A 24,231-nucleotide genomic window follows, 5' to 3' on the forward strand; every position below is an offset into this window, starting at 1 on the left:
GACTTGTAATACCAGATTTTGTGATAGTCTGAGTGCGGGACTGCAATATTCCACTTGTAATCTGGGTCTTATTGTGTAGAATTTGATGGTTTCTGTTTAATGTTGATATATATTTTTTTTCCAGCTATGTCCAAATGGCTACTACTTTGCAATTGATCCAAATGGCTACGTATTACTTCATCCAAATCTTCAACCAAAGGTATAAAAATAGGTTATTTTAACAATATTTTAGCAAGAAATACAACAAATGATATGATTATATTTGTATTGTATTTTCATTGACAAAAAATGTGTAAGCCTGTAACAGACTGAATGTAAAAAGTTTATAGCTTTCCAGCAATCTCTATATTCATCACTTTTCAAGCTAAAAAAATATACAACAAATAGATCCAAAACAATAAAATCTGAACACTTGTTTGGGATTTGCAGAATGTTTAGATTAGAATATTGCAGTTTTATACTAAAGGATATAAAATATTTGCCAAAGGCAATATATTTTCTGCATTAATCTGACAGATTTTAGCAAATGGTAACTTTTTTTTTCTCTAACATAAAGGAGTAATACCCTACAGTAAAACATTAAAAAAAAAAAACACGATAGGTATAATAGTTATTGTTAATGCAACTGATAGAAACATTCTAGAGAGACATGGGTAATCACCTCTTTCATATGAGGGGTATTGTGTAGGTGTGCTGCATGATATTTTTAGAAAAAAAATCTTCTTCTAACTAAAATTGTTCAATTTCCCGCTCATCAAACCTGAATATTACAGGGTGTGTGGCTGCTCACATAAAAAAGGAATTTCCTCTATCATATGAGGGTTTCATATATCCCTAATAATAAGAAAAGGATAGGGGCTCTATAATATCCATACCCAAAAGTATCTGATGATTCCCCTCAGTGGTAACCTCAGGATAAGCAGCACTTTAAGAGGTGCTGCAGATTGGGTTATCACTTGTATCTTACAGATGAAAAGTCTCTTGTAGCTGTAAATGGTCTAAATTTGATATATGGGGATCAATTTATGTAAGTGCGAGCGGACATGATCCGATATAGCGGATCATGTCCGCTGCATATCGATGAATGCAGACAGCATTGTGAACTGCTGGTGCAATGCCGCCCCCTGCAGATTCACGGCCAATTGGCCGCTAGCAGGGGGTGTCAATCAACCCGATCGTATTTGATCGGGTTGGTTTCTTTCCGCCAACTGCTCTGAGCTTGATAAATTGACCCCATGGTCTTTTGAAGCACTCCCCAGCTGCAAACAGATGCAGAAAGAAACCCCTGTATCTTTTCTCTGTTACATGACGCTCATATTTGTTGATGTCACAAAGAGTTCCACCCTCAACAGCATCACACTGGGGGTCCGCAGGATCATCTTCAGAAGGGGGCACTCCAGAAGGACTACATTGCCATTTGTGATAAAAAGTTGCAATTTAAATATCCTGAACCTTACATTGAACAACAGGGGTATAACTACAGGGGTCTCTGAGGTCTCAATTGAGACTGGGCCCACAACATCTGGGCCCTGCAAACCATAGTGACATCACTACACCTGCATCATGTCTGGCCCCTCTATGTGCTTCCTTATGAAACAGGGTTTGCAGTTTAAGGAAAGTGTATCTATTTGTCTTTTCAATATGGTGGCAGGGATTCCAAGATGGCCACCATAAAAACCTGCCACCATATTTGTAAAAAAAGGCTGCTCATATCCTCTGGAACAGACTAAACAAGGTAAAGGATGAATCACACTCATAGAGAAGGGTGCTGTTGAAATAGGGGACCCCTGCCGCAGCCTTTGACCTAGGGTGCAGCTTAAAATATAGTAATGTATATGTACATCATCTTACTCATTTACTTACTTGGCAATAATGTTATTTAAAACATTTTTCTTATGTTTACATTGATTTACAGTTTTACCTATGTCTAGCTAAATTAGCACAGAAGACTTTCTTTATCCCTGTATGATATAGTCTATACAGTTACAGGAGTTTAAATTTTAAGAGAAAATTCTATGAACACTAGAAACAATTTTATTTCTATCAACATATTTCTATTGTGTTGTCATTATTTCATCCAGAAGAAAAAAGTCTATGAACACTAGAAACAATTTTATTTCTATCAACATATTTCTATTGTGTTGTCATTATTTCATCCAGAAGAAAAAAGTCTATTTCTAAACATATAACAATTTATTTGTTTTTTACTTTGTTCTACACATATTTGTTCTATGCTATGAATCTTTGATAGCTAATTACTAATGGAATATGGGAAAAAAACAGCAAATCCTTTACACACAAGTCTAAGTTTTTATTATCTCTTTCACCTTTTATCTTCTTTAAACAAAAGTATAAAATATGGCTGGCTGGAATTTTCTGCATGATTTACTTCTATTTAAATAAGTATATAAATAATTTGTGCTGTCTCTGATTGCATCTTCTTTACTAGATATATGGTCTCTTGAACTTTATACAATGTAGTGGGTTATGTTTTATGGGTGACTTTTGTATACTGATATTTGTTTTTTATACATTTTTCCTATATTTAAATATTAAAAATATCAGTATGATAATAATGATATGCTACTACTATCATTGTAATTATTATTATTTAATAATATTAAGAGTTATTGTCAGTATGATGCCATGTTTTATTCATGGTGTGTGCCCAACATATTTTACACTTACTGATATAATTCCTGGTTGTCACTCTCGTGTTTATTCAAGGTATGACTTACCATTTTGGATTATACATTAACATATCCATATCTTTTGTTTAAACTTTAATACATGGTTTGATATTATGTGGATGATCTCTGGGTCCATAATAAAGCTTACAAAGTATTTATATCAATGAAATAAAGTGAGCGTCTTATACCACTTTGTAAATCACTATAGATAGACCTCATTTTGAATATTGTGTACACAGTTCTGGAGACTGATATGATACCCAAATGCTGAATTACTTGAGATTGAAGCAGCATTTCCATAACAAACTGTTAAGAAAATATAACATAAACATTTTTATTTTAAAAAGTAAGATATTTTACCTCACAATTTCCTCAATAGCTACATCTCATTGTATAGGGACCTTATGCATTCAATCAGGATACATGCCCCAGAACTGGCAAGGGAGCATGCATTGGGCATGTGGAGGCACAGCCACATTATTTCCCTCCTTAGTAGTAAAAATGTTTACTATTAAATCTTGATGAAATCCCATGAAACCACAGTAAAGCAAAGCTGTTTTTTCTCTCCGTGCAAATGACTATAAAAAGAGTAGCTCTGGATAAAAGAGCACTTTCTCTGGTGAGCTGATGTAATTTTGAGGTCAAATATCTTCCTTTTTTACATAGAAATATTCAGGTGATTTAGCATATGTTTACCAAGTCCCTTTAATTATAAAATAGTATTTTTTCCATTATTAATTACAGTTATACTGTTTAGATTTAAATAAACAATTACTATTTTTAATGAATATCTCTGAATGAATTGTATATTTACACATTTTTGCTCCCTGCTTCGGAAAGCAAGTGGTTTTCTCTTTATTGTCGTATATTAAAATGCCTTTCATTCCATTGAACAAACTGAACAGACATAAAAGTAGCCAGCTACACTTTTATCTCCTCTACTATAGGCTAGATTTATCAAAGCTGATAAGTATACGCGCCCCTGTACGCCTCAGCTCGCCTGTGGCGGGGCGAAATTACCCGCAGGTAATCAGCATTGCACACAAGCACAATTTTGCGCTCACGTGCAATCCCGCGCCCTGCCCGCGCACAGCCAATCACGCGCGGGCAGGAGCTGTCAATCTCCTCGGTCAGACTCGACCAAGGAGATTGAATTTCGCCACCTTAGAGGTGGCGATGAGTATCAGGAAGCAGCGGTCTGGTGACCGCTGCTTGATAAATGACGGCGAGCAAGTTCTTGTGAGAACTTGTAGCCGTAGGGGTTTGTTAAATCTAGCACTTTATGTCTCTTGCATCAGTCTGTTTTTGTAGACCATCATATGGTTAACAGGAATCAGATGGCGTATAAAAAATGCTTTATATTGGTGCATCCATTTTTATTTTCTGATCAATTTTTTTTTTACAGATCCAGGATTTTTCACACATAGTTTTCTGAAATATGGAAAACATTTTTTTATTTTGTAATTTGTACTCTATGTCACCAGATGTGAACACTACTCATACATACATATTGGGATGTTACGAATAACTGAATGTTCCAGCATCTGTTGCCATTTCAAAAATGTTGTAAATTTGAAAAGTATTTGGCAAAGATATCAAAGCACTAAACATCTTACATTCCTTTGTGAACCTAATAGGGTTTTATTTTACCAAATAAGAAACCGAGGCAGCACGCTTACTGTGTTATATCCCATTGTTACTTTTGTGTTATAAGATATGTTTTATTTATTTCCATGATTAATAGTGAGTTATCCTTTTTCAGAGAAAGATGTTTAATATGTTCTGTAAATAAAAAATGCGCTGTGAATGAAATATATAATGTTCACCAGTGTTTATGCAAAATATTATTTAAGTGTAAAATAAACTTTTTGCTACTTTAGAATATTGATGTAGGTACAAGTTTGATATCATTGAGAAACAGAAGGCCCGATGTACAGGTAACGACGAGTGAAAGCCAGCTTCTGCTTTAGTGTATCCAGAGTGGTGTGGCTAGCTGGAACACTAACTTAGGGCTAGATTACAAGTGCACGTGAGCAATATCGGGTTTATTGCGGATGTTTTCACACGTTGGAAGTATCTTGCATATTACAAATCGAAATTAAATGTGTTCGCTCAAGGGCAATTGAATTTAATGTGCGCCAGGATAGCTCTGGTTAACTCTTACGCTCGAATAAAAAGTTGCACAAAATACATAAAAAATACATTTGTTTAAAAAAATATTTTGAAAAAAATGCATAAAAAGGGCTCAAAGATATGAGGTCTTAGGTGTTAGGGGAAAAAAAGGCTTTAACATCAAGATTCATACATACTCATGTCTAAATGTGTATGTATATATATATATATATATATATATATATATATATATATATATATATATATACAGTATCTCTCAAAAGAGAGTACACCCCTCACATTTTTGTAAATATTTTATTATATCTTTTCATGTGACAACACTGAAGAAATAACACATTGCTTCAATTTAAAGTAGTGAGTGTACAGCCTGTATAACAGTGTAAATTTGCTGTCCCCTCAAAATAACTCAACACACAGCCATTAATGTCTAAACTGTTGGCAACAAAAGTGAGTACATCCTTAAGTGGAAATGTCCAAATTGGGCCCAATTAGCCATTTTCCCTTCCTGGTGTCATGTGACTCGTTAGTGTTACAAGGTCTCAGGTGTGAATGGGGAGCAGGTGTGTTAAATGTGGTGTTATTGCTCTCACACTCTCTCATACTGGTCACTGAAAGTTCAACACGGCACCCCATGGCAAAGAACTCTCTGAGAATCTGAAAAAAAGAATTGTTGCTCTACATAAAGATGGCCTAGGCTATAAGAAGATTGTCAAGACCCTGAAACTGAGCTGCAGCACAATGGGCAAGACCACACAGCGGTTTTACAGGACAGGTTACACTCAGAACATGTCTCGCCATGGTCGACCAAAGAAGTTAAGTGCTCATACCATACGCCACAAACTGCACACTGCACCAAATTGGTCGGCATGGCAAGGAAGCCTCTTCTAAAGATGATGCACAAGAAAGCCTGCAAATAGTTTGCTGAAGACAAGCAGACTAAGGACATGGATTACTGGAACCATATCCTGTGGTCCGATGAGACAAAGATTATTATTTGGTTCAGATGGTGTCAAGCGTATGTGGTGGCAACTAGGTGAGGAGTACAAAGACAAGTGTGTCTTGCCTACAGTCAAGCATGATGGTATTTCAACACTCTTAGCAGCACAGCACTTCTGTCAGGTGCACGCCAATATAAAAGTGCTGTATACCTTTCCACAGTTCCACAGATGGCAGCACCTCTCAGCAGATAAAAAGTCTTTATTTTGTCATACCAGGATTACAAAAAATGTTCAGTTTTGGGTACAAAACCCTTAATCATACATCAAGCATTGTGGTGGGAGTGTCATGGTCTGGGCCTGCATGAGTGCTGCCGGCACTGGGGAGCTACAGTTCATCGAGGGAACTATGAATACCAACATGTACTGTGACATACTGAAGCAGAGCATGATCCCCTCCCTTCGGAGACTGGGCCATAGGGCAATATTCCAACTTGATAACGACCCAAAACACACCTCCAAGACGACCACTGCCTTGCTAAAGAAGCTGAGGGTAAAGTTGATGGACTTGCCAAGCATGTCTCCAGACCTAAACCCTATTGAGCATCTGTGGGGCATCCTCAAATTGAAGGTGGGGGAGCGCAAGGTCTCTAACATCCACCAGCTCTGTGATGTCATCATGGAGGAGTGGAAGAGGACTCCAGTGGCAACCTGTGAAGCTCTGGTGAACTCCATGCCCAAGAGGGTTGAGGCAGTGATTGAAAATAATGGTGGCCACACAAAAACAGAATTTATGCTTACCTGATAAATTACTTTCTCCAGCGGTGTGTCCGGTCCACGGCGTCATCCTTACTTGTGGGATATTCTCCTCCCCAACAGGAAATGGCAAAGAGTCCCAGCAAAGCTGGTCACATGATCCCTCCTAGGCTCCGCCCACCCCAGTCATTCGACCGACGAACAGGAGGAAATATATATAGGAGAAACCATATAATACCGTGGTGACTGTAGTTAGAGAAAATAATTCATCAGACCTGATTAAAAAACCAGGGCGGGCCGTGGACCGGACACACCGTTGGAGAAAGTAATTTATCAGGTAAGCATAAATTCTGTTTTCTCCAACATTGGTGTGTCCGGTCCACGGCGTCAACCTTACTTGTGGGAACCAATACCAAAGCTTTAGGACACGGATGAAGGGAGGGAGCAAATCAGGTCACCTAAATGGAAGGCACCACGGCTTGCAAAACCTTTCTCCCAAAAATAGCCTCCGAAGAAGCAAAAGTATCAAATTTGTAAAATTTGGCAAAAGTGTGCAGTGAAGACCAAGTCGCTGCCTTACATATCTGGTCAACAGAAGCCTCGTTCTTGAAGGCCCATGTGGAAGCCACAGCCCTAGTGGAGTGAGCTGTGATTCTTTCAGGAGACTGCCGTCCGGCAGTCTCATAAGCCAATCGGATAATGCTTTTAAGCCAAAAGGAAAGAGAGGTAGAAGTCGCTTTTTGACCTCTCCTTTTACCAGAATAAACAACAAACAAGGAAGATGTTTGTCTGAAATTTTTAGTAGCCTCTAAATAGAATTTTAGAGCACGGACTACGTCCAAATTGTGTAACAAACGTTCCTTCTTTGAAACTGGATTCGGACACAAAGAAGGTACAACTATCTCCTGGTTAATATTTTTGTTGGAAACAACTTTCGGAAGAAAACCAGGCTTAGTACGCAAAACCACCTTATCTGCATGGAACACCAGATAGGGCGGAGAACACTGCGGAGCAGATAACTCTGAAACTCTTCTAGCAGAAGAAATTGCAACCAAAAACAAAACTTTCCAAGATAATAACTTAATATCTACGGAATGTAAGGGTTCAAACGGAACCCCTTGAAGAACTGAAAGAACTAGATTTAGACTCCAGGGAGGAGTCAAAGGTCTGTAAACAGGCTTGATCCTAACCAGAGCCTGAACAAATGCTTGAACATCTGGCACAGCTGCCAGTCTTTTGTGAAGTAAAACAGATAAAGCAGAGATCTGTCCCTTCAGAGAACTTGCAGATAATCCTTTCTCCAAACCTTCTTGTAGAAAGGATAGAATCTTAGGAATTTTTATCTTGTTCCATGGGAATCCTTTAGATTCACACCAACAGATATATTTTTTCCATATTTTATGGTAAATTTTTCTAGTTACAGGCTTTCTAGCCTGAATCAGAGTATCTATTACAGAATCTGAAAACCCACGCTTTGATAAAATCAAGCGTTCAATCTCCAAGCCGTCAGTTGGAGGGAAACCAGATTCGGATGTTCGAATGGACCCTGAACAAGAAGGTCCTGTCTCAAAGGTAGCTTCCATGGTGGAGCCGATGACATATTCACCAGGTCTGCATACCAAGTCCTGCGTGGCCACGCAGGAGCTATCAAGATCACCGAGGCCCTCTCCTGATTGATCCTGGCTACCAGCCTGGGGATGAGAGGAAACGGTGGGAATACATAAGCTAGGTTGAAGGTCCAAGGTGCTACTAGTGCATCTACTAGGGTCGCCTTGGGATCCCTGGATCTGGACCCGTAGCAAGGAACCTTGAAGTTCTGACGAGACGCCATCAGATCCATGTCTGGAATGCCCCATAATTGAGTTATTTGGGCAAAGATTTCCGGATGGAGTTCCCACTCCCCCAGATGGAATGTCTGACGACTCAGAAAATCCGCTTCCCAATTTTCCACTCCTGGGATGTGGATCGCAGACAAGTGGCAGGAGTGATCCTCCGCCCATTGAATTATCTTGGTCACTTCTTTCATCGCCAGGGAAGTCCTTGTTCCCCCCTGATGATTGATATATGCAACGGTCGTCATGTTGTCTGACTGAAACCTTATGAATTTGGCCTTTGCTAGTTGAGGCCAAGCTCTGAGAGCATTGAATATCGCTCTCAGTTCCAGAATGTTTATCGGGAGAAGAGACTCTTCCCGAGACCATAGACCCTGAGCTTTCAGGGATTCCCAGACCGCGCCCCAGCCCACTAGGCTGGCGTCGGTCGTGACAATGACCCACTCTGGTCTGCGGAAGCTCATTCCCTGTGACAGATTGTCCAGGGTCAGCCACCAACGGAGTGAATCTCTGGTCTTTTGATCTACTTGAATCGTCGGAGACAAGTCTGTATAATCCCCATTCCACTGTCTGAGCATGCACAGTTGTAATGGTCTTAGATGAATTCGTGCAAAAGGAACTATGTCCATTGTTGCAACCATCAATCCTATTACTTCCATGCACTGCGCTATGGAAGGACGAGGAACAGAATGAAGTACTTGACAAGAGCTTAGAAGTTTTGATTTTCTGACCTCTGTCAGAAAAATCCTCATTTCTAAGGAATCTATTATTGTTCCCAAGAAGGGAACTCTTGTTGACAGGGACAGAGAACCTTTTTTCTTTGTTCACCTTCCATCCGTGAGATCTGAGAAAGGCTAGGACGATGTCCGTATGAGCCTTTGCTTTTGACAGGGACGACGCTTGAATCAGGATGTCGTCCAAGTAAGGTACTACTGCAATGCCCCTTGGTCTTAGAACCGCTAGAAGGGACCCTAGTACCTTTGTGAAAATCCTTGGAGCAGTGGCTAATCCAAATGGAAGTGCCATAAACTGGTAATGCTTGTCCAGAAAAGCGAACCTTAGGAACTGATGATGTTCCTTGTGGATAGGAATATGTAGGTACGCATCCTTTAAATCCACGGTAGTCATAAATTGATTTTCCTGGATAGTAGGTAGGATCGTTCGAATAGTTTCCATTTTGAACGATGGTACCCTGAGAAATTTGTTTAGGATCTTTAGATCCAAAATTGGTCTGAATGTTCCCTCTTTTTTGGGAACTATGAACAGATTGGAATAAAATCCCATTCCTTGTTCTCTTATTGGAACTGGATGTATCACTCCCATCTTTAACAGGTCTTCTACACAATGTAAGAATGCCTGTCTCTTTATTTGGTTTGAAGATAATTGAGACCTGTGGAACCTTCCCCTTGGGGGTAGTTCCTTGAATTCCAGGAGATAACCTTGAGAAACTATTTCTAGCGCCCAAGGATCCTGAACATCTCTTGCCCAAGCCTGAGCAAAGAGAGAAAGTCTGCCCCCCACTAGATCCGGTCCCAGATCGGGGGCTATCCCTTCATGCTGTTTTGGTAGCAGTGGTAGGCTTCTTGGCCTGCTTACCCTTGTTCCAGCCTTGCATTGGTTTCCAGGCTGGTTTGGGTTGTGAAGTATTACCCTCTTGCTTAGAGGATACAGAATTAGAGACTGGTCCGTTTCTGCGAAAGGGACGAAAATTAGGCTTATTATTAGCCTTAAAAGACCTATCCTGTGGGAGGGCGTGGCCCTTTCCCCCAGTGATGTCTGAAATAATCTCTTTCAAATCAGGTCTAAATAATGTTTTACCTTTGAAAGGAATGTTAAGCAATTTTGTCTTGGAAGACACATCCGCTGACCAAGACTTTAGCCAAAGCACTCTGCGCACCACAACAGCAAACCCTGAATTTTTCGCCGCTAATCTAGCTAATTGCAAAGCGGCATCTAAAACAAAAGAGTTAGCCAATTTAAGTGCTTGAACTCTGTCCATAACCTCCTCATACGAAGATTCTTTACTGAGCGATTTTTCTAGTTCCTCGAACCAGAAACACGCTGCCGTAGTGACAGGAACAATGCATGAAATTGGTTGTAGAAGGTAACCTTGCTGTACAAAAATCTTTTTAAGCAAACCCTCTAATTTCTTATCCATAGGATCTTTGAAAGCACAACTATCTTCGATAGGAATAGTAGTGCGTTTGTTTAGAGTAGAAACCGCCCCCTCGACCTTGGGGACTGTCTGCCATAAGTCCTTTCTGGGGTCGACTATAGGAAATAATTTCTTAAATATAGGGGGGGAACAAAAGGTATGCCGGGCCTTTCCCACTCTTTATTTACTATGTCCGCCACCCGCTTGGGTATAGGAAAAGCGTCGGAGGGCACCGGAACCTCTAGGAACTTGTCCATCTTACATAATTTCTCTGGAATGACCAAATTGTCACAATCATCCAGAGTAGATAACACCTCCTTAAGCAGTGCGCGGAGATGTTCTAATTTAAATTTAAATGTCACAACATCAGGTTCAGCTTGATGAGAAATTTTTCCTGAATCTGAAATTTCTCCATCAGACAAAACCTCCCTCATGGCCCCTTGAGATTGGTGTGAGGGTATGTCAGAACAGTTATCATCAGCGTCCTCTTGCTCTTCAGTGTTTAAAACAGAGCAATCGCGCTTTCTCTGATAAGTAGGCATTTTGGATAAAAGATTTGCTATAGAGTTATCCATTACAGCCGTTAATTGTTGCATGGTAATAAGTATTGGCGCACTAGATGTACTAGGGGCCTCCTGTGTGGGCAAAACTGGTGTAGACACAGTAGGGGATGATGTAGTATCATGTTTACTCCCCTCATTTGAGGAATCATCTTGGGCAATATCATTATCTGTTGCATTACTGTCCTTACTTTGTTTGGACACTATGGCACAATTATCACATAAATTTAAATGGGGAGACACATTGGCTTTCATACATATAGAACATAGCTTATCTGATGGTACAGACATGTTAAACAGGCTTAAACTTGTCAACAAAGCACAAAAAACGTTTTAAAATAAAACCGTTACTGTCACTTTAAATTTCAAACTGAAAACACTTTATTACTGAATATGTGAAAAAGTATGAAGGAATTGTTCAAAATTCACCAAAATTTCACCACAGTGTCTTAAAGCATTAAAAGTATTGCACACCAAATTTCAGAGCTTTAACCCTTAAATTAGCGGAACCGGAGCCGTTTTTACATTTAACCCCTATAAAGTCCCAGAATGAGGCTCTGTCTATAACTAGAAAGGCCCCCATCTGAAAAAGGTGTCCAACACAGTGCCTGCCGTTTTTCTAAACGTTCCCCAAGATTATAATACCAATAATTAGTTAGAATCTGCATAATATGCCTAGTAAAGCAATTGTTTTAGCCCAGAAAAATGTCTACCAGTTTTTAAGCCCTTTTTGAAGCCCTTTATTCTTTTATGTTTAACTAAGAAAATGGCTTACCGGTCCCCATGAGGGGAAATGACAGCCTTCCAGCATTACATGGTCTTGTTAGAAATATGGCTAGTCATACCTTAAGCAGAAAAGACTGCTAACTGTTTCCCCCAACTGAAGTTACTTCATCTCAACAGTCCTGTGTGGAAACAGCAATCGATTTTAGTTACTGTCTGCTAAAAATCATCTTCCTCTTACAAACAGAAATCTTCATCCTTTTCTGTTTCAGAGTAAATAGTACATACCAGCACTATTTTAAAATAACAAACACTTGATAGAAGAATAAAACTACATTTAAACACCAAAAAACTCTTAACCATCTCCGTGGAGATGTTGCCTGTGCAACGGCAAAGAGAATGACTGGGGTGGGCGGAGCCTAGGAGGGATCATGTGACCAGCTTTGCTGGGACTCTTTGCCATTTCCTGTTGGGGAGGAGAATATCCCACAAGTAAGGATGACGCCGTGGACCGGACACACCAATGTTGGAGAAATATTGACACTTTGGGCAAAATTTGGACATTTCCACTTAGGGGTGTACTCACTTTTGTTGCCAACGGTTTAGACATTAATGGCTGTGTGTTAAATTATTTTAAGGGGACAGCAAATTTACACTGTTATACAGGCTGTACACTCATTACTTTACATTGTAGCAATGTGTCATTTCTTCAGTGTTGTCACATGAAAAGATATAATACAATATTTTCAAAACTGTGAGGGGTGTACTCACTTTTGTGAGATGCTGTATATATATGTGTGTGCGTATTTATGTGTGTGCATATATATATATACAGACATATATACCTATATAAACATATAAATGCATATGTATACATATATATAACTGAATTATAGGTGATAACATGTAAAAGCATATTTATGCAATATTCCTTTTTAGTAAAGTGTTTAACTGTGTAGTTAATGTAAATATTTAACATTACATTACAATGTTCTTCACATAAGGGAATATGTTCTATGTATTTATAAACAGATATATATATGTTAATAAAAAGAGAAAAAAGGAAGAAAGAAAGCTAAGTAAGAAAATCAAGTATGTCCTATGCCAAGACTTAACCCCTCAATAAAGTAAAAAAATATAAGACTTAAGGCACTGTAGGTGGTGGTTGCTGTTCCGGGGGTGACAGGCTTCTCTCCCAAAGATATACAATGCTAAATGTAAGATATTCAAAAATATTTTAATAGCGTAATTAATACATATACATGCAATAGAAACTATTAGAAAAATAGTGCCTCTATCTACTAAAAATATACCAAAAAGATACCTATACACCAATGGCCATTGGGAACTATCATTCAATTGATATCAGAGCTCTTGAAATCATGGAATTAGGTGATATTCTGGTAATTATTCTCCAGATGCCCTTGTCCTGTCAAAAATAAGGACTGATGAGATCATATAAATAGTCCAGTATAAGGACAACTCCAGTAAAGGTGTCTCTTTAAAGTAAGCAAAAGCAGAATCAACCCATATAGCCACAAAGTTAGTGTCTCCCAGCAGAAAGCAAAGAAAATCAGCTTGCAAGATTTCACATGTGTTAGTACAAGCAGAGCAGGTCATATATGCAGAGCAATTATGAAGCAGGGAAGCAGTTCATATAAGCTAAATAGCCAGTCAAACTTAGTCTTGTATTTATACAGCCTTATAGTATCCCACTTATAGGGTACGACCTACTGAGGGATTTTCCCTCGCCTGAGGGACCCTTTACAGGGGGGCTGAAAGAACTTTAGATTTCACCAGTCTTCATAGCGGTCCGTAATCGCTGCAGTGTTCAATCTTAAGCATCTGGCCTTGTACAGCTGATCCCCCTGCGTTCATAGCATCCAAGCTCTTTGCTGCAGTTGTAAGTTGCTGCCCCTGCCAGCTGAGAGAATGTGGGTAAGCATCTCCCAATAGTCTGTTGGTGTTCAGGAAAACTCGTCAGGCCTAGACGAGCATAGTGATTATGTCCAGCTGTATAAGGCCAGATGCTTAAGAATGGACACTGCAGCAATTACGGATCCGATATATATATATATTAATTTAAGAATAAATAGAACATACTCTGCTATGTCAAGAACATTGGAATGTGAAATATTTATGTTGCATGTCAGGTTAGCGCACTTGATTAAACGCGATTGGGCTTCCACGTGAGTAAGGGTGTTCCACTTTTTGTGCTCCATTGAAGTCTATGGAAGAATATTTTAAAACGGTTGTGATATTCTTACTTCACCTTTTTGCATGTTGGGTTAGCGAGCGAGCAAGCGAAAACTTTTTACTTTCAATTTGTAATACGGACGTTACCTAATGCACGCAAAAAGCTGAAGCTGCTCAAGCAGGAGAGCTAAATAGTGCTCCACTTGTAATCTAGCCCTTAGAGATTTTATACTATGCTACAGCTTTCCAAAGCACGTATATTGAATTTTAGATATTATAGTTTACTCATGCTATGAAGTTGGCAGCTTGAATATAATTAAATCTGAAGAAGGCTTTTTAATGTTGGCAATAAAAGTTTGTCTTATGATAACTGCTGTTTGGAAACTTCATCTTTGTAATGTCTTTATATGCGCTTTCAATGTCAATTGGTTGTTAATATATTCAACCTTAGCTTTTTATGCATAGGGCTTATTTGCATGTTGATAAAAATAACAATAGTGTTGTTTTTTAGTATATTTTAAACTAAGCATTTATTAAAATGTTACACATCGATAAAACAAAGATGAATTAATGAACTTTCAATTTTGAATATTGTTTTGTTGACCAATGGTTTAAATAAGAAGCTGTAAGGAAGGATCTAAATAAGAACTTGTCTATCTATCTATAGCTGTCCATCTATCTGTCTACATTTTTTTCTTTAGCCATATAGAAGCCATGTTTTATTGATTAGCTAAAATAAAACAACTTTTTTATCATTAGTTTTATAGTCTGGAAGGGTTGAAAGATAGGGAGCAAGGATAAGAAGTAGTATAGTGTGAGGAAGTGGAAGCTGCAGCAAAGATCGTGACTTGGATTTCAATGTGACTTAAAGCTGGGGTGTATGATTGTATAAAGTGTAATAAGGAATATGAGCATACACTACATTGATTATAAGTGGTACAGGGTGGTAGAAAAATACTGATAATAATAATACACAGGTAAAATTGTAAGAGAATGTTTATTTCTGGATTGTAGAATTCTTATCTGTATAGAATCTACAATTAATTGTTAAGACAATACCACTTTGTCTAGCTTCAACAGTTGGGCAAACTATTACCAACATTGGGCTACACCAAATTGTACACACACAAGACACAAGATAATGTAACTGATAATATAATTTATGGAAAAGGCAGAGATGAGTGACGTTACTAACTTATGATATAGTAATAGAGTGAGAACATTAATCTTTAGTGCATTAATCCTACCTAACTAACAAAATTGAATTTAAATAGACCCATATATTGAAGTAAGTGCCAATTTGCTTTTAAATTAAAAGGGGGATTGGGAGAGTATGTATGTTTAAGGTGGTGGTTAGAAACACACCTAAATACCTAAGAACTGATATGAACCAGTGGAAGGGAAAAGTATCATTTAAAGCAGCACACAATGGGAAAGAAAAAGTGCTATTTAGAATTTCAGATTTAGAGGTATTGATTTTAAAATTTGATTTTTAATTGGAGAAAGATCCAAAAATATTGAATTCAGCTTTGATGTTAGTGATGGAAATTAAAGGGTAACTAGAATACAAATATACTGTCACTTACTATGAATGATAAATAAATAGACCTATAACTTGATTTTAGTTATGGATAAGAATAGAAAACTAGGGTATATAAAGGGTGGGGACAAAGTCTATATTGTCTATATTCATTGATTTTAAGGACCATTGAGAATAAATGCATGTTATAGCTGCCTTTAGCTTAGAGGTTATACAAAAGTGCTCACACATAGTGTATCATGTTGGTGCCCACTTCTACCAACTCTGAAACCCTATAGATTGAAGAATTACCAATGGTGCATTAGTAGATTGGTACATCCAAAAAATAAACGTTTTTATTTTATGACCTTTTTAAAAAGCTTAACATTAGGTCAGGTAGGAGAGATGTTAGATCAGCCTTGAGTAGAAAGAGTTTTCTAGGTATTGTAATTAGAGAATTAAGACATATATGTGTAAGTTGTGTGCCTCAATTGTCCTTCTCTAATGTAATTTAACTAAGATCAGGCATAATTTTAATTAATACGTAGGATAAAAAAGGTTCGGGCATTTACTTAAAGACATGTGGGACATTGCATTATCTATTTCTCATGGTGCAATGACTGCTAAATGAATTGAAGATGCCATTTGGTGACTTTTGAGGGTTATTAGATGCCTTATCTAAGTAAAGTTAGTCATCTCACTTGTCATGACACAGGTCTGCATGCTTTGCTCTAAACATGAATAACCAATAAAGACATTCAAACGTTTTTTCTTTACCATCTTTATTGCTTTTTTCATAGTATTATTGTCGTGACTATTGTAAACTGAGTTATCTTTTTAATATGTGATGTGAAGTTAGTTTCTGCATTGTTAAAAAAAAAAAATCTTACTAGGAGAATATAACAAATCACTTTAGTAATATATTATAAACTGATAGTTTTTTTTTATATCTTGATCCCCTTTTAATGAGTTAAATATTTCATTTCTATATGAAGTATGGCTGTTTTTCAATAACATGATATTCCATTGCTGAGTTTATGCCTTTAAATGCAAGTACATTTTTTTGTAAAAAGTACTAGATTTATTTTTCTATATCTTAACAATTTTATTTTCTAATTGTTAATTTGTATTCATTGCATATTCTATTTTTATCCTTTATGTCTTGCATGCTATTCTTTCCACATGTACAGATACTGCATTTATGTATTGTTTGGTGCTGGATTATGCTCTCAATGTGCTTTTATTTGTATTTTTATTATATAATTTCTATTTTTCTGTGTTACATATTTTGAAGCAAAGCCAGCATGGTAATAACAGCTAAAAAGAATATTATCTGGCAATTTAAAAAAAATCATAAATATACTATAAAGTGACAAGTGGAAATGATTATTTATAGGATTAGTATTTAATTTGTAGAGCACAGCTACACACTTTATTAAATACACAGCAATAATAATGTGATTTATTGCCAGTACATAGGCCAAAAACAATATGGATGCCAAAAATGATTTGAAAATTTGCTAGCTGCACAGCACAAACTTTCACTTAGAAACATGAGGAGATTAATTCTAAATCACTAGTTTATATTTTTTAAACAAACATTAATTTAAGCCTTAGTGGTCTTTTTAGCTGTTCTCTTTTTTAATTGTATTTTTATATGTGTTTATATGTGGTGATGCTATTTCTCATGCTACTTTCTTTTTCCTCATCCTATTGCTTGGATTGGAACTTTTCTGTGATTTGCCAATCTCCTCATGCATGATGCTTGGTATGATGCTATAAATAATCCATTGCATGTAAGAACTATTTTCATCTCATTTTCTTTATCTATTCATTGTGTGTATATATATATATATATATATATATATATATATATATATATATATATATATGTGTGTGTGTGTTATTTTTTTATGTTTTTAATCAACTTAGAAAAGAATAAGGAACATTAAAATAGTAAACTTAGTTTGTTGTAATTTAAAAATAACACATAACTGTATGGCTCTGTATCATCACATAATAATGTCCTAAAATTTACATTTCTGATTTTTTTTTTTTATATATTAATATAACATACTGTATATGGCTACATATACATGTTATCGTTGCTAAGTAATGTATACTTCTAATGTGTAAAGCAGGCAGAGGTAAGATTATTACAATGAATTAGCTATGAAGCATGGAAGAATATGTAGATGATGTATTTTTACTATATATATATAATATGTGTGTGTGTGTACATATATATATATACATACAGAGAGAAGTGCACTCACAGAAATGAACAATGGGCTCAATACCATTGTTAGCCTGTTCTATGACGATTTACTACCTAAGTGCAGCTTTTTAGCCCAGTAATGCTTTTCACAGAGTAAAACTTTCCTGTAGTATATCAGTCTGATCCCGCCTATTACAGTCAGTCCAGCGCCAAAATACCAGGCACTTCATCTCTGAACAAGGAACACAGCAACCCCAGATGATCATTTCGGCCTTCATTGGGCCTTGTCAGTGTGGTGTTGCCATATTCCTCTAAGCAAACTGAGCAAGGAGTGCACGTCTGGTTGCCCCTTTTTCCCATAGGGAGACTAAATACATACATAGAGAAGTGCACTCACAGAAACGAACAATGGGCTCAATACATTTGTTAGCCTGTTCTATGGCGATTTACCACCTTGGTGCAGCTTTTTAGCACAGTAATGCTTTTCACAGAGTAGAACTCTCCTGTAGTATATGAGTCTGATCCCGCCTATTACGGTCAGTCCAGCGCTAAAATACCAGGCAATTCCTCTCTGAACAAGGAACACAGCAACCCCAGACGATCGTTTCGGCCTTCATTGGGCCTCGTCAGTAAGGTGTAGCCATATTTCTCTAAGCAGTCTCTTAGTGTCCTAATTGTAAGGGAATGGCTGAGCCATGCCCAAGATCTACCTAGGTACACTGACAAACCACCCAGAGAAACCCATGGATTGTCCATAATGCCACCCCTCTTTACATAACCTCACTTTACATAACTCACTATATACATATGTACAATATACCCAATTTACCCATAATCCCCCATATCATATAGGTTTATTATTCATGTACAAGTTTCACATATGTAAATTGTTCAACACTGTCTAAAGAGATTATTTACGTTAAATCTATACTGCACATGGTGATGCTGCTTTTAACATTCCACCACTGGCACAGAACCCTTGCACCCCACAGTGAAGTGTTCTAAAATGCCTCGTCGCAAGACTACTTTCAAACTGTGATTTTGTCCATTTAGAACATTTTGCCTGCAATCTCCATTGCAATGCGGATACTTTTATAACATGTTATTGTGATGATGCTTTTATCAGTTATGTTCAGGAACATGCATCGATCTAAAGAAATAAATGTATAACATTGTTACAAGCATTGTTGCAAATACTGTTGGCATAAAGTGCTCAAGACACATGCACATTCCTAAACATACCTCAGTATGTTCTCATGTAATATAACTAAGTTTTAACACATTTTAATTATGACTTCCGAATCACTTTAACCTTTATACTTTACACGTATGACAGTTTGGGGTAATATTTATGAGGTTTCATCACTTTAAGTACCTACCCCAGCTATATTTATAATGACATCTCGACATAATTATACTTTAGACTAATAACATAGATTTAAAAGGTGTTTATCTACTTAGCTGCCATATTTTGCTTTATATTGTGCCTTAAATAATTCATTGCATATAACATACATTTTTATTTCAATTCTGCTTTATATATATATATATATATATATATATATATATATATATATATATATATATATGGAGTGAAATCCTTAAATGTTCCTGTTTCACAAACTTGCAACAAAAAGTCTGTTTGCTATATTTATTTTAAATTGGAATTCCAATACAACAGCATCTTCAAATATGTAGCATTACTCATTAAATGTATTTGGACATTTTTATGTACAGTTCTTAATCAGTTATTCCTCATCATATGTTTCAAGCAAGACAGTGCTAATAACTAGGGATGGGCGAATGTGTTTATATCCGAATTCGAATGTTAGAACGAATGTTATTGTAGAAATTCGATTTACATCATAGAATGTTGATAAGAAAGAATATTCTTAAAAATTCGATTTTCGAATGTTATTTACAGTTTTCGAATGTCACATTCGAATTCGAATGTCACATTCGAATTTGAATGTTACATTTGAATATCACATTCGAATTCGAATATTACATTTATAAGGCACAATTGCAGACTAGAAGCACTATTTCGAATGCCACATTCAAATTGAATATCACATTAGAATAGAATGTTACATTTGAATTCGAATATTACATTTATAAAACACAGTATTAGACTAGAAATACTATTTTGAATTCGAATGTCACATTCGAATCGAATATCACATGTGAATCGAATATCACATTATAACACAGTATTAGACTAGAAATACTATTTCAAATTCGAATGTGACATTCGAATTCGAATGTAGCATTCAAATTCGAATATTACATTTATTAAACACAGTTGTAGACTAGAAATACTATTTCAAATTTGAATGTCACATTCAAATTTGAATGTCACATTCGAATTCGAATATTACATTTTGAAATTGAATGAATACATAGCTAACATTCTATTATTCGAACAAATATTTTCAAATTTTATTGAAAAATTCGAAAATGAAAATTCTAAAATAGAATGTTAGAATGTTATATAAACATTCGAAATTCGAACGAACGAATGTATCAAAATTCGTTTTAAATTTTGAATTTTTAGAAACATTCGCCCATCCCTACTAATAACTTATATAATAATATTTTGTCTAAATGTTTACCAGCTTTTCAAAAGTTTTACTATCAGAATTATTGGACAACAACAATAGGCTTCTAACTCAAATCCAAATTTTGTGAGATCTAAAAATCGTCTTTCTCTAGAATCTAATTAAGAAGATTGTATCTCATGGGAAGATATTATACTGGGTGACTTATATTAGTAAAAACGGACCACACGTAGATACTCCACACCCAATAAAACTATGTAGTATTTCTTGAGAATGGGTTTCATCTTTATATCTTAGATCTTTGTTGGTTAAGTGACATAAGGGAGCAAAATATTTGTCATACTACCTCTTGTTTTTTTTTCTTAGGAGAAAGAATATAAAGGCCTAGACATGTTGGTTACAAAAAGTAGAGACCTTAAAGGGACATGAAACCCAAATCTTTTGTTTCATGATTCCGATAGAGCATACAATTTAAACAACTTTCCAATTTACTTTTATTATCAATGTTGCTTCATTCTCTTGGTATCCTTTATTGAAAAGCAGCAATTCACTACTGGGAGCTAGCTGAAGACATCTGTAAGCCAATTAGAGGCATATATGTGCAGCCACCAATCAGAAGCTATCTCCCAGCTCCTAAGTCTAATTAAGTATTCTTTTCAACAAAGGATACTAAAACAATGACGCAAGGTAGATAATGGCACTACATTGGAAAATTGTTTAAAATGTTATGCTCTATCTGAATCATGAAATAAAACTTTTGGGTTTAATGTCATTTTATTTTTAAACCTTATTTAATGGTCCCCTAGATAGGTGCATTGGTTGCTTAGTGGTTAATGTGCCTTATGTTAAAAAATAAAGTAAGCCTGGGTGATTCAAAATGTAAAATATTTTTCTTTAAAGGGATACTTAACCCAAATTTTTTCTTTTGTGATTCAGATAGAGCATGCAATTTTAAGCAACTTTCTAATTTACTCCTATTATCATTTTTCTTCATTCTCTTGCTATCCTTATTTGAAAAAGAAAGTCCAGAACCCTGGACAGCACTTGTTTATTGGTGAATGAATTTATCCACCAATCAGCAAGGACAACCCAGGTTGTTCAACAAAAATGGGCCAGCATCTAAACTTACATTCTTGCTTTTCAAATAAAAATACCAGTAGAATGAAGAACATTTGATAATAGGAGTAAATTAGATATATATATATAACAACATGTTACCAGTGTAATAACTTTGCTATTAATTGCATTATATGAACTTAAATGTGCAGAATTAACTGTTTTATAGGCTTCCTTCTTGTTATTAGATTCCAGTACTGTTATAGTTTAGATTACATTTGACTGCTGATTTATATTAGTTTTAGCAAATGCATTGAAAGAACAATATACTAAGAATCACTGATATATCTAATTGGAGTTTTTAGGTGCTGAAGCTTTGAAAGTTCCCTACGTAAAGTCTATAGGCACTTACTGTTGCACAATTAAATTGTATTATGTTAGTTTTCTATTAAGTTTCTTTCTAAATAAGTGCATTCTCTCCTAAGCACAATCATTGATAAATTGTTGTAATTGCACTTTTGTGAGATTGGGACCTATTTAACTGTTGTCTGTGGGTGGAATTACTTGATATATAAGTTATAATATAACTCACTTATGTGTGCAAGATAAAGTGATATATAACTGACACCTGTTTGTGAGATAATATGCCACTTGAATGTAGGGTTGCAGGTATAAAGTAATTAGTATTGGATTATAAGATATTTAACCTAAGGGGCAGTGTGTGAGAAATATATTAACAGAGTTGTTAACAATATGGCGTCGGGCTATGGAACAAAATGGGGCCGATTTACTAAAGTGCGGACGGACATGATACGATGTAGCGTATCATGTCCCCCGCACATCGATAGATGCCAACAGCATACGCTGTCAGCATTTATCATTGTACAAGCTGTTCTGGTGAACTGCTTGTGCAAGTCTGCCCCTTGTAGATTTGCCGCTAGCAGGGGGTGTCAATCCGATCATATAGGATCGGGCGGATTGAAGACCGCAGCCTCAGAGGCAGAGGACAAGTTATGGAGCAGTGGTCTTCATAACTACTGTTCCCAGCGAACCTGAAGGCTCGCACGGAAACAGGGACATCAAACTCCATTCAGAGCTTGATAATTCGGCCCCTATGTTTTGTCTTGAACTTTTGCACAAGATATTTCTGGAACCCAGCAACACCTCTGCTAAAGAAACACAATTATTAGTGTACTGGATTATTATAATTATTATTTTTAAATCTATGTACTAAAGTAGATGTTATGAGCTTAGTTCTATAATGGTATTTCTTTCTTTGCCACCTATCAAAGGTTCTAGCAAATAAGATGTGGACCCACAAGCTATATACAATTTAGCTTATTATAGGGATAATATACCCATATAGAGAGAGTGCATTTAAAAAATCCAATTTACTTCTGTTATGAAATTTACCTCTCACTCTTCAGCTTATACTTAATAGAAATCGTCGTAATATGTATTATTCATCATTTTAAATGGATTTCTCCTGTTAAGTGTAGTCAGTCCACGGGTCATCTATTACTTATGGGATTATATCTCCTCCCTAACAGGAAGTGCAAGAGGATCACCCAAGCAGAGCTGCTATATAGCTCCTCCCCTCTACGTCATACCCAGTCATTCTCTTGCACCTAACTAATTTTATTTCTTCAATCAAAAGTTTGTTATTTTAAACAGCACCGGAGTGTGTTGTTTTTTCTCAGGCAGCATTAGAAGAAGAATCTACCTGAGTTTGTGTATGATCTTAGCGGTCGTAACTAAGATCCATTTGCTGTTCTCGGCCATTCTGAGGAGTGAGGTAACTTCAGAACAGGGGACAGCGGGCAGGGTTCACCTGCAAGGAGGTATGTTGCAGTATATTATTTTCTAAGGAATGGAATTGACTGAGAAAATACTGCTAATACCGATGTAATGTAAGTGCAGCCTTAAATGCAGTAGTAGCGACTGGTATCAGGCTGATATGTATGTATGTTTACACTGAGGTATTTCTAGGGAATGGAACTTCACTAAGAAAATACTGTATACATTTAACTTATATTTGAGCCTCCACTGCAGTGAAAGCGACTAGCAGAGGGTTATTAATAACATTTCATAATTTTATTTTTAAACGTTTACTGGCATGTTAATCGTTTTTCTCTGAGGTACTTGGTGATAAAACTTTATGGGCATTATTTTTCCACATGGCTGTCGTTTGTTTATGAATAAAATCAGTTTACTGAGCTTCCCCACTGTTGTATTATGAGTGGGAGGGGCCTATTTTGGCGCTTTATTGCACAGTAAAAATTCAGTCACAGTCTTCCTATTTCTTCCTCCATGATCCAGGACGTCTCTACAGAGCCCAGGGGTCTCCAAAACTAGTTTTGAGGGAGGTAATCACTCACAGCAGACCTGTGAGACTGTGTTTTGACTGTGATAAAAACGCTTATATTAAATTGTTATCCGTTTTTGGGTACTAAGGGGTTAATCATCCATTTGCTGGTGGGTGCAATCCTTTGCTAACTTAATGCATTTACTGTGAAAATTTGGTTGCTATAACTAATTTGGTTCATTGTTCTTTCAATTGTGACAGTTTTTTGTGCTTCTTAAAGGCACAGTAACGTTTTTTATATTGCTTGTAATTTTATTTGAAAAGTATTTTCCAAGCTTGCTAGTCTCATTGCTAGTTTGTTTAAACATGTCTGACACAGATGAATCTCTTTGTGCAATATGTTTAAAGGCCAATGTGGAGCCCAATAGAAATTTGTGTTCTAATTGCATTGATGCTACTTTAAATAAAAGCCAATCTGTACATGTAAAGAAAATTTCACCAGACAACGAGGGGGAAGTTATGCCGACTAACTCTCCTCACGTGTCAGTACCTTCGTCTCCCGCTCAGGAGGTGCGTGATATTGTGGCGCCAAGTA

The 24,231-nt window shown here is 36.5% G+C and overlaps 1 protein-coding gene across 4 annotated transcripts in view; it reads left to right on the forward strand.

Annotated features, from left to right (window-relative positions):
- Positions 1 to 24,231, forward strand: part of CACNA2D1 (calcium voltage-gated channel auxiliary subunit alpha2delta 1) — a 1,258,723-nt gene that overhangs the window by 1,078,090 nt on the left and 156,402 nt on the right. For 2 of the 4 annotated variants that reach the window (XM_053716513.1, XM_053716514.1), the window contains exons 18-19: positions 125 to 199; positions 4,571 to 4,627. In XM_053716513.1, the coding sequence (XP_053572488.1) occupies positions 125 to 199; positions 4,571 to 4,627 (132 nt within the window). The remainder of the gene's footprint in view (positions 1 to 124; positions 200 to 4,570; positions 4,628 to 24,231) is intronic. The other 2 variants (XM_053716515.1, XM_053716516.1) reach the window with 1 other exon arrangement.

Source organism: Bombina bombina, chromosome 6 (genome assembly GCF_027579735.1).
Source record: "Bombina bombina isolate aBomBom1 chromosome 6, aBomBom1.pri, whole genome shotgun sequence".
NCBI lineage: Eukaryota > Metazoa > Chordata > Amphibia > Anura > Bombinatoridae > Bombina > Bombina bombina.